The sequence below is a fragment of the Nanorana parkeri genome, unplaced genomic scaffold (assembly GCF_000935625.1).
Source record: "Nanorana parkeri isolate BGI_ZX_2015 unplaced genomic scaffold, ASM93562v1 scaffold3212, whole genome shotgun sequence".
In the NCBI taxonomy this organism is placed as follows: domain Eukaryota; kingdom Metazoa; phylum Chordata; class Amphibia; order Anura; family Dicroglossidae; genus Nanorana; species Nanorana parkeri.
In genome coordinates, this window is record NW_017309480.1 from 11,093 (window position 1) to 23,353 (window position 12,261).

The 12,261-nt window shown below is 44.0% G+C and overlaps 2 protein-coding genes across 2 annotated transcripts in view; both read right to left on the minus strand.

The window, feature by feature from the left end:
* Positions 1-10,103: 10,103 nt before the first annotated feature.
* LOC108802913 (C-factor-like) overlaps positions 10,104-12,261 on the minus strand; it is a 10,238-nt gene continuing 8,080 nt past the window's right edge. Inside the window, exon 2 of the mRNA XM_018574758.1 lies at positions 10,104-10,123. The gene's annotated coding sequence lies outside the window, so the exon portion shown is untranslated. The remainder of the gene's footprint in view (positions 10,124-12,261) is intronic.
* On the minus strand, positions 10,153-10,966 carry LOC108802914 (C-factor-like). The gene has a single exon (XM_018574759.1). It carries the CDS (start codon positions 10,929-10,931, stop codon positions 10,164-10,166), a length of 768 nt encoding a protein of 255 aa, XP_018430261.1. The 5' UTR covers positions 10,932-10,966; the 3' UTR covers positions 10,153-10,163.

Consider the following 12,261-nt stretch of genomic DNA (forward strand, 5'->3'; position numbering starts at 1 on the left):
AAACTGCTTTCAATGGGCTAAACCTTTACTTTCTACATCTGGTTGCAAAATCTTGTATAAACTGCAGCTCACAGGTCCCCTTTCCATGCTTTTCTCTAAATCCAGCAAGGGTTCCCACCATTCCACTTGCTGGTAGCTCGGGCAAGATAACAAGACCCTGCACATGTGCATTACTGTACAAAGAAGGGTCGCCACTATAATCAGGCAGCCTAAGGCTGTTGCCTCAGGCGGCATCTCTTTGGGTCACATGGGGGGGCAGCAGGCAGAGTGTCATGGCCTCTCTGCTGCTCAATGTTTGCAGTGTGTCTGCTGCCCCCTTTCCAGCCAGAACATCGCAGGTTGTTTAGAGCTGGTCAGGGAGATGAAGAACAGATTCCTTACGAGCGTTGATCGAGCAATCCCCTACTTTAATAATTACTTTAAATAGGAGGTACCAAATGTCATCGCTGATAACACAGCATTGGCAGCACCAATGTTAGCGCACGGTTTCTACGCCGTCGCGTCACATGTGTTTTCTTTCGACAACTGCCCGCAGTGCATTGTCTCCCTGACACCTCCGACACATAAATATACACAAGCCCGCTAGCGGAGTGGAAACTGGAACCTGCTTGATGTATGTATCACTTGCAGCGTGGCGAACGGGACGGCCGTTACTAGGCAACAGCCCAAATCTCCTGGCTGATGGGAACCTGAGCTTCGTCCTTTCCCGCTGAAATATTCATAGGCTGATGAAAAGGCACCACGGAATGTGCCTGTGATCTCCCTGACAAATGCCAGCCAATTAACGCCACAAAAGCTGCGTGCCTTGCTTAATTAGTGACCTTTGCGAGAGACACGAGCGCAGAGGATTATGGGAGACATCTGTAATGGGATGTCAGGGAGGTCTATATGGCCTTCATGTGGTATGGTAAAGAGCAACAGACAGTGTGACAACCCAAAGCAAGCAATTCTTCTTCCATGTCGCTGACCGCTGGAAACTGGTGAAAGCTGAAATCTGACTGGATGCGTCAGGAGTTCAAAAGAAAAAATGAAAAGAAAAAAGCTTCTTAGTAGTAGTAGTAGTAGTAGTAGTAGTACTGTTATTATTATTCGTAGGATTATTAGCAGTAGTAGTATTATTACTGCTATTATTATTCATAGTTTTATTGTTATTATCATTATTATTAGTAGTATCATTATTATTAGTACTAGTAGTAGCAGCAATAGTAGTATTGTTACTGTTATAATAATTATTGTTATTATTGTGAGTAGTAGTACTAGTAGCAGTAGTATTATTATTGGTAGCAGTAATTTTAGTAGTAGCAGTAGCATTATTATGATGATTATTATTAGTATTATTATTATTATTAGCAGTAGCAGTAGTATTGTTAGTTGTAGCAGTATTATTATTATTATTAGTGGTAGTAGTAGTATTAGTAGTAGCATTGTTATTATTAGTGGTAGTAGTAGTAGTAGTAGCATTGTTGTTGTTATTATCATTATTATTATTATTGTTGGTATTATTAGTACTAGCAGTAGTAGCAACAGTAGTATTATTATTGGTACTACTACTAGTAGCAGTAGTATTAGTAGTAGTAGCAGCAGTATTTTTTATTATTAATAATATTATTGCTGTTATTATTATTATTAGTAGTAGTAGTGTTAACTAGTAGTAGTAGTAGTATATGTATTATCATTATTGTTATTATTAATATTAATATTATTTTTGTTATTATTAGTAGTAGTAGTAGTAGTATAGGTATTATCATTATTATTATCATTATTATTATCAATAATAATAATAAAATTATTTACCCCATGCTGTATGCCTCTCCATCAGCATCTTTGCCCATTCATGTCTACCAGCCCATGTAATATGCATATTATATGGGTTTTAAAGGGTCAGTCCACCAAAACTGATATTCCAGTTCTTGGAGGATGCTGGCAGACAATCAGCTAAATACCCGGATGAAATACATATATGAGAACCATTTTACCTGTCTAAGGATTTGTATTTCTGTCCAGCCCATCCTGAAATGTACACAACTCTGATACACAGCACAGCTCTGGCTGGCAGGGCAAGAGACCTGATTTTAAATGGATGTAGCTGTGCAATCATGAATACATCATAAATGTGTTTTTTGAATGTAAGTACCTGAATTTGACTTTGTATCGGCCTCTTGCAGTCCTTGTACAGCAGAGCTCAGTTTGGGAGAGGGGGAGGTAGCACAGAGAACCAATCAGTAGTGATTCAGTGCACGGAGCATGCTGTTAGTAGGAGAGAGCAAACTGACATAGATGTGAGCTCATTAGTCTAATGCTTTTCCTCTCATTGTCCAATCACAGAGTGGGAGGGGGGGACAAGACTTGTAAGTGTTACCGAACTGCAGCAGAGAAAAATCAGGTCCCCTGCCAGACAGGACACGCATGGGGGGTCTCAGCTTCCGTTGTGATGTGCGGGGTCACCTGTGCGTCCCTGTGGCTTTAACTACCTCCGGCCTGGCCGTTGTAAAAAAACGGCCGGCCGGGAGCTCTCTAGATCTGAGCGGGCGTCTTTAGACGAGCCCCCCAGACATGCGCGCGCGTGGGAAATGGTATAAAATTCATTTCAGTACATCGTTGCATGACGGAATAAATGTCAGTCAAAGTACTGCAGCGCTGAACACTGAAAAATGGCCTGGCCAGGAAGGGGGTGTAAACATCTGGTCTTCAAGCAGTTAAGGAGGTTGGGCTTCCTCCTGACAAACCTGCACCCAATTAAATGTTTTGCTACATGTGCTCCAAGATGGAGACTCTAATAGGTTAGAGGTAGGACCGCACTATAAGAGGTGTCTTGGCGCGGCTGTGCATCTTTCACATTTTCTGCAGAAGACGTGTATCTAAACCTCTGCTTTTAACCTTAGCGGTGAGACAAGTTTTTTTGCATGCTGGTGGCTGGTGAGTGTGCTGGGAAACGTTTTGCTGTTGTACTGTATAAAGATCTTCCATGTGCACCTTGCTGTAAAGCTGGTGACAAATTGATGAGTGCGTTTGCCATTTGTTTTTCTTGGTTAATCCATCCTTCAATGCAAGTCTAGGAAGGCCAGTGGCAACGCATACAGTAACCAACCAGGATGGCGAGTATTAATCCTCCAGTGGCTGCAAGCCCAGGATGGCTGGGATTAATCCCCCAGTGGCTGCAAGTCCAAGATGGCTAGGATTAATCCTCCAGTGGCTGCAAGCCCAGGATGGCTAGGATTAATCCTCCAGTGGCTGCAAGCGCAGGATGGCTAGGATTAATCCTCCAGTGGCTGCAAGTCCAGGATGGCTAGGATTAATCCTCCAGTGACTGCAAGTCCAGAATGGCTAGGATTAATCCTCCAGTGGCTGCAAGTCCGAGATGGCTAGGATTAATCCTCCAGTGGCTGCAAGCCCAGGATGGCTAGGATTAATCCTCCAGTGGCTGCAAGCCCAGGATGGCTAGGATTAATCCTCCAGTGGCTGCAAGTCCAGAATGGCTAGGATTAATCCTCCAGTGGCTGCAAACCCAGGATGGCTAGGATTAATCCTCCAGTGGCTGCAAGTCCAGGATGGCTAGGATTAATCCTCCAGTGGCTGCAAGTCCAGAATGGCTAGGATTAATCCTCCAGTGGCTGCAAACCCAGGATGGCTAGGATTAATCCTCCAGTGGCTGCAAGTCCAGGATGGCTAGGATTAATCCTCCAGTGGCTACAAGTCCAGAATGGCTAGGATTAATCCTCCAGTGGCTGCAAGTCCGAGATGGCTAGGATTAATCCTCCTGTGGCTGCAAGATTACATTCACAGTGGCTGCAAGTCAGAATGACAAGGTTCAAGCGAGTGTAAGCACATTCAAGATGGAGAGCGGTCTGTCTGTCAGCATGGAGAGGATGCTCAGCATCCACAACATTACCAAGACGCTGAACATTTTCAAATTTCGCGCCTTTGTGCTGACAGTCGGCTGGACGGAGGAGGAGCAGAGTGACGCCGCAGGAGAGGGTGGCGCTGTACGCTGTTCCAGGTAAGCCTGTTAAACCATGACAATACCACCTGGCTTCACAAAAGTCGATTTTGCTGTCAACTTTTTCTTGAAGGGAAGTGGAAAACTGTTGGCTGAAGAGTCACAGGAGCCCACAGCTGCAGTCACTGTTTATGTATTCAGACAGCCGCGGGCGATGGCTGTCAGAATACAACAGCCAGCGGGGCAGATTCCTCCATCCATGCTCTTTAACGTTGAAGGGGGAATTTAATGATTTATTTTCTCATTCAGCTTGCGGGGCTAACCAAGAAAAATCCTAAAGAAAAACTCTGGGCAAATACAATCTTAACCTTTGCAGCGGGACTACCACCGCACTTCCAGGGTTAAGTGCTCCTTTTGTCTGGGGATGTAAAAAAACAATGTTATACTCACCCGAACTACGATCCTGGTTGGCTCCTAGACCGGTCCCTTTCTCCCCCTCTGCTCCGGCAGTCTAAGGTCCTGTGAGTCATCACAGTGTATAGATACGTCAAAGTTTTAGTGAACCTTCATTTTATTTTTGAAGTCACTCAAAGTGGAATCAAGCGCTTTCGGGGCCGCACAGGGTCCCCTTCATCAGGCTTAATGATGAAGGGGACCCTGTGCGGCCCCGAAAGCGCTTGATTCCACTTTGAGTGACTTCAAAAATAAAATGAAGGTTCACTAAAACTTTGACGTATTTTGTCTTATTTGGAGTGCTGGTGACATCTATACACAACGATTTTACTTGATACGTCGCCATCCGTAGTCATTGCGAGCACCCATGTTTTCATATGGGAAGTCCGGTAAGGTGTGCTACAGGTCCTTGGACATTTATCACAGTTTATAGGACACCGAGGGACACACCATCGTTGGAGTGTATGGGGGTGAGACTGAAGGGATCGGTCTAGGAGCCAGCCGGAATTGTGGTTCAGGTGTGTATATCTATTTAAGGTGCATTGCAGGTTCAGAGTGTCAGGCTGTATTCTTTGTATGACGGGTGCTTTTCATATAGACTGAGAAGGAACTACCATAGGCACATTACAGAGCTGTTGCATTACTATAAGTATAATACATCTACTTACATAGATTCATGTTATACACATAGATATTTGGAAGATTTAAAAAAAAAACTGATTTCCTGAGAAGTTGTTGCCCTTGGCAATCAAGTACATCCTGCTTTCTTTTACAAATGATATAAAGACTTGTATTGCTTGTCATGTGCCACACAATTGCGTTCACCTTGGCCTGGTGCTTTGCTGCCACCTGCTGGTTATTTTATAAAATCTCACATAGCAGATCTGGTGGTGGAGTTCAAGCTGAACTTCAGGGATCAAATAGGACTACTTTTGTAGTGGGGGTCCCTCCACACTGCAAGGGTTAAGTGCTTGTTTTTGTCTAGGGTACTTTTAAATGCAGTTTCTATTTAAGGCTTTCTCCTCTCCGTGTTCACCGGTTCCTGAAGCTGCTTCTCTTCACTGTTTCCTCTTCCGGTTACACTCTTACATCATTACTAGTGATGGTCCGAACACATCCGAATTCGGTTCGAGTTTGAACTTTAAAACATGGAAAAAGTTTGAACTTGAATTTCGAACTCAATGAAAATCTATCGGACCAAAACTCGGAAAATCAAATGTCCCCATTTTGAAGGCTTATATGCAAGTTATTGGTCATAAAAAGTGTATGGGGATTCGGGAACTGCCCTGGGGGACATGTATCAATGCAAAAAAAAACTTTTAGAAAATACAGTTTTTAAAGGAGCAATGATTTTAACATTGCTTAAAGTGAAACAATAAAAATGAAAAATTCCTCTAAATATTGTGCCCTGGGGGGTCCCCTTAAACTGCCTGTAAAGTGGCACATCTGTACGATGTATAGAACCACCTGCAGCAAAAATGACATTTATAAAGAAAAAAAAAAAGTGTGCGGTTCCCCCTCCCAAACAATACCAGACCCTTAAGGCCTGGTAGGAATTTTAGGAGGGGCCCCATTTAAAAAACAAAAATGCGTGTGGGGTTCCCCTTCAAAGTTATACCAGGCTCTTAAGGTCTGGTAGGAATATTAGGGAGGAACCCCACCCCCAAAAATGGGGGGGAATAAAAACATGGGTCCCCCTAAAATTCCATACCAGATCCTTTATCCGAGCATAGGCCTGGCAGGGCAAGCGCCCCCTCCCTGCGATACCAGGCCACATGTCCTCGGCACTGGGAGGGTGTTTTTCCAGGGTCGCCCCTGGAAAAGCACCTTGTCCCCGTGCCGATGAGGACAAGGGCCTCTTCCACACAAGCCCTAGGGCACTGGTTGTGGAGGTGCGAGCAGGAGGGCTTATTCACATCAGGGTACCCCTTTAACAAAGGGGCATCCGGGTGCGCTGCCCCCCCCCCCTTGTAAATGAGTAAGGGGTACCTATACCCCTACCCATTCACTAAAAGGTTCAATTCTAATTGTAAAAAAGACGCCACACTTTTGAAAAAATCCTTTAACCTCTTGCCGTCCGCCCGTAGTAAAAAAACGGACGGACGGCACTGCTGCATCTGCGGGTTGCCGTCTCCAGTCTCTGAGAAGGGGTCTTTGGGTGCCCAAATAAGAGCAGATCTTCCCATTTTATTTTTTAACTCTTTCTTCCGGGACTATTCCTCCCCCCAGTCATGTAGCCCCTCCGCTCAGTCTCTCCTTTTATTTAAAAGGAAAAGGTCTGTCTTTTATTTAAAAGGAAAAAAAACAAAAATGGATCCGCCAACGTAACCCTAAGGTCAATTCCCAGGTTATTCCCAGATAATTTTTTGTACAAGTCATTCTGAATTGAGAAAGCTGGTTGGATGACCAGGGAAACGTCTTCAAGAAGAAAAAATACAGCAAGTCCAGTTGCCTTGACTTATTTTTCCAGGCAAATGGCTTTTAGTTATCACTGCTATCTAGGATTGCTGCCCTTTCTTCCACTTTCATAGGAATGTACTCTTCTTATTATACTTCAGGCTCACTGCGAATATCAGAGCTGTGGCTCTCATACATGGAGGCACTAATGCTGTTTATCTGCCCCCACCCCCTCCTTGGTCATTTACAGAATGCTGGGACATGGGAACAGAAGAAAGTTAAGTACTGGCTGCTTATGGTCCCGCCTGTAAAGAGTATGGTGAAAGTGCAGGTTCGCTTTAAAGCTCTAACCCCGACTGTTTACTATCTACATTTAGATTTAATTGTAAGCTTTAATGTCAGATATTTGCTTTTCTCCGAATATATGGATTTTATATATATATCAATTTTTGCTTTTTCTTCTTTAATTTAACTCTAATAACCCTTTAAGTCAAGCCAGTATTTTCAATAACCCTTGAAGTGCAGGTCACATGACATCCTCCCCTACTTCTGTACCTTCCTGGGTCCCCTCCACAGTCTGCCCTACAATCTGTAGCAAAGCTGCTTGTCTCTATAATTAGCTGGTGAGTGGGCAGCCTAGGAGGATAATGGGAACGCAGAGCCCACAAAAAAGACCTGAACCATAGTAACACTGCAGGCTTTTGACGTGTGTTAATCTACATGGTCTCTGAGTCATACATCAGAGAGTTTATTTAGTGCCAGACAAGTGAGCTTTGTGACACTTTGTTTCTGGGAGTTACAATGCAGATGAGTGATGTATGCGATCCTTTTTTGTATGTACACCAACAGTTCATTATTCAGGACAAGCCTTTGAGAGATCTCCTCTCCCCCTCAGATCAAAGCTGTAATGAAGAGGTCACCAGTATGGGTGACATCTTTCTCTCTCTTTTACTTGCTCAATTTACGAGATGCATGCCTTGATTTGCTTGCTTAGTCATCAGAATTCTTTAGGGCCCATTTGAATTTTGCCAATGCTTTGTGGTGTGTTACAGCATGTGTGATATTTCATGTGTTAATGATTGTGGAAGGTAGCCCAATTATTTTGAATAAATAACCGCAATGTATATTATCACAAACATATACTTGCTTTTTACTAGAGGTGCACCAAAATGGATATTTTAAAACCGAAACGAAACCGAAATTAAAAAAAATTGTCAGGCCGAAACCCAAAATGTTTTTTATTTTAATTTTCTCAAATTTTTCAAATATTTTATTTTTTTATTTTGTTTATAAACTTTTTATTTTTTATAGTTTTATTTATTCATTTTTTTATAAAATATTTTATTTTTTACTTTACTTTTAGGGGCTCTGGGGAAATATCAGGGGTCTAAACAGACCCCTGATATTTCCCTTTTAAAATAGAGTCCTCAATCTCTTTTTCGGTGTCCCCTGTTATTAATGAACAGGAATCCTCTATGGGTGTTTCTGTTCATTGATAACTTGAGAATATAGTATGTTTACTATAACCACAACTATGAATGAACAGGAGGTGATGTAGATCACTTCCCATTCATTCATAATTGGGGATATAGTACACATACCATGTCCTCAATTATCTACAAACACTCAGTGATCACTGATCGCCGAGTGTTTGTACCTTGCTCTTCTCTCTGTCACAGGAGGCTGAGCGAGCGGTGTAGGGAGAAGAGCTCAGCCTCCTGTGACAGGAGTGCTGTGTGTCTCCGCCCACACAGCACTCCTCCGGACTGTGATAGGAGGCTGAGCAGTGTGGGAGGAGACGCCGGCCGCTCACAGCGCTCTCGTCCCTCAGTGCTCGGGCAGCTATCACAGTTTCTCTCCTCCCCGCTGGGACACACCGCAGCACCCAGCGGGGAGGAAAGAAAGCAGGGATGCGCCGATGTATCGGCAGAAAAATACCATTATGCCAAAAGTGCCATTTTCAGCCGATATGTTTCGGCGGCCGATATATCGGTGCATCCCTACTTTTTACCACTGTGCACTACAATGCATACATGGTTTACATCTGTGTGTTGTGGGGCACTGTATTGCATACATGGGATGAGTTGTGTTGGTTCATTGGAGTGCAATTCAAAATAATGAAACCTCACTGTGTATCATGTATTTTGGTAAAGCATGGTAAAAATGTCTGTTTTATTGAACTTCAACTGCAATGCATAGTGTGAATAGGCCATTAATGATATCTGCTTACCTGGGCATAAAAATGCTCTCCCAGCAAACCTGAACAGTTTGCATGTTCTCCCTGTGCTTGCGTAGGTTTCCTCCAGGTACTCCAGTTTCCTCCTACACACATAGCTCTGTATGCCTGCATGTGAGGTATAGGGACCTTAGATTGTAAGCTCCTTGAGGGCAGGGACTGATGTGAATGTGCATGTAAAGTGCTGCGTAAATTGTCAGTGCTATATAAATACCAAAAACAAATACATTTTCCTTCAAACTATACCTTTTACGAGTAAAGTATGGGTGTTGCCATTGCTGGACTTCTTTTGAAGTGCTAGTTGCCTGGCTGTGCCTGGGTCCAATACATTCAAGCATGTTGTGAATGTCTGTCAGAAATGTGCCTGAATTCCTTATCCTTATGATTGCTTTTAGTAAAAGAATCAACATAAAAGCCGGGAAAGTAATATTTTTACATTTTCTATATAGCACCCACCAAATTACCAGTATTAACCACCAACCAGCATTCATCAACAATCAGTGCCCACCACCAACAACTGACAACTACCACCAACCAGCATCCACCATCAGCCAGTTACTACCAACAACCAGCAACCATGACCAACCTTAATCCCCCACCAACCAGTGCCCGCCACTAACCAGCTATCAACCATCATCCACCACCAACCATCATCAGCCAGCACCCACCATCAACCAACACAAACACACCATCAACCATCATCCACCACCAACCAGCACCCATCATCAACCAGCTACCCACAAATAAAACAGAAACTCAATAGAGCCCTCCCCAAAAATTCATCCCACCCAAACTTTATCTTGGTCTGTCCCCTTCTGAAGATGTCCTCATTTACCTTTACATTTACAGAGTTAATAAAGTGACTCTTAAAAAAAAGAGCTGAACATCCATTTTGCTGTTAAACTTTTGTTTTTATTTTCCATAATTATGGACCAGCTGCATTCTCCAGCCTTTTAAAAAGTATGTACGCACATAGACACCACTAGACTTGTGGAGCTCCACATTCGGAATCACAAGAATTTGTACAGGTTATGCATTACCCCAACAGACACAAAAATCATAGTGTGTGCATTTCATTATTCAAAGGCAGGCAAAATTCTAATTTTATGTCTGTTCATCTCTCCTAATGGTGCCTCCAACTCACCAAGGGATAGGCAGTCCTTGCCAATCCAAAAACATTCCATTGTGTTTTTCTGTCAGGGTGTCAAACACTTCCATCATCCCACCCACACTCTCATGCAGCTTCAGCTGAGCCATTGCACCACCCATGTCGGTTTGGACCCAGCCAGGACAGAAAGCCACAGCAATAATCCCATCGGTTTTGTAGGTCTCCGCCTGACATCGTGTTAACATATTTTGTGCTGCCTTGCTGCAGCGGTATTCTATTAGAACGTGATTCAACAGCTCAATTGAAACTCTTTCTATAGACCCTAAACCAGCGGATATGTGGACCACGGCGGCCTTGCTGCAGCTCATTTTTTCATTAGGATTTTCTTGTGCGGCTTTCTTCAACAAGGGAGCAAATGCTTGAGTAACCAGCATTGGTCCCACTGTATTGGTTTTATACAGTCTCATCATGTCCTCTGCTGTAGTTTCTTCCACTGGGTGGTAGATGGCAATACCAGCATTATTGATCAGCAAGTTCAATCCATGTCCTTTCAGGGTCTCCTTTACCACATCATAGGCAGCTTCAATGCTTGCTTTGTCTGTTACATCCATCCTGACAGTAACAAGATTTGAGTGTTTGGAAGCCAGTGACTTCAGTTCCTGAGCTGTTTCTGGACTCCGACATGCTGCAAAAACATGTTCTGGTGGATTCCCTTTGTTGAGAAAAGTCTTGACTAGTTCCAGGCCAATTCCTCGGCTAGAACCAGTGACCAGGACACTGCGGATAAGGACCTTTGCCATTTTGTTTTGCACAGCGGTCCTGTGTCTTTGAAATAAAGGCTGGTGGACAATTTTAGCCTTAATAAAGCACCACACCTCTAGTAAAGTTGGTAAAATATTAGCAAATGTTCAGATAAGGACAACAAACACAAAGGAACACTATGTTTCAATATACTAAGCAAAAAAGACTGATATGGATCAGGGATAGCCAATTGCCCTGATTCAGCAAGCTGCAATACAGTAGTACTTAAAGAAAGTTAACTAGTACCTAAAGCATGCATTATACTGTATGACCAACAAGGACTGCACAAAGGGTGCCTGCACCATCAACCAGAGCCCATCACAAGCCAGCATCCACCACCAACAAACTACCAGAATCCATCACAAACCAGCCATCTACTATCAGCTAGCACCCATCAAAAACCAGCATCCAACACCAACCAAAACCAACCACTTACCAGAATTCATCACAAACCAGAATCTACCATAACCAGCATCTATCACAAACCAGCATCTGCCAAAAACAGGATCCACCACCAATTAGCATCCATAACAAACCAGCATCCAGCACTAACTAGCACTCCCCACCAACCAGCATTCATTACAAACAAGCATCCACCACCAACCAGCATCCACCACCAACCAGCATCCACCACCAACCAGCATCCACCACCAACTAGCACCCACCACCAACTAGCACCCACCACCAACTAGTGCCTTGTACCAATTAGTGCCTACTTCCAACCAGCATTCATCACTAACCAGCTGGAAAATAAGTAGAAAGTAGAAACTAAGTAAAATTTGCTCTAAAAAGTTTTTATTTTACTTTACCATTGGAGAATTACTGTGTGAATCATCGAAACAAGAGACTGAATATATTTTCTCATATAAATGTGTTTGTGGTTTATTTTTCATGATTATGGACCAGCTGCAGGGGTGTATCTGCCACGAGGCAAACAAGCCATTTGCCTTGAGCGGCACTTTCCAAAGGGCGGCCGCCCCCAAACCAGTGACACGGAACCTCACCTGCCAGGCTGAGAGCAGACCACACAGATAAGAAAGCCCATCTGCAATAAGTGTATGGCACACCGAGGGCCAGTGGCGGAACTACCGCCGGTGCGACCGCACCTGGGCCTCAGCCTGGGGGGCCCAGCACCAGGGTGGCCTCTCTGCTACCTTTAAAAGCAGCCCCTGCTGGTGGCCATCAGGGGGCCCGTCACCGCCCCCCGCTAAATAAAGCCTCCGGCAGCCGGTGCTGTGGCTCCCTCCCTCCGCCGCCTCTCTGCCACATGTACTGCATGCGCGATTACAGATGCGGCTCTGTAATCGCGCGTCCAGACGCGGCCCTCTA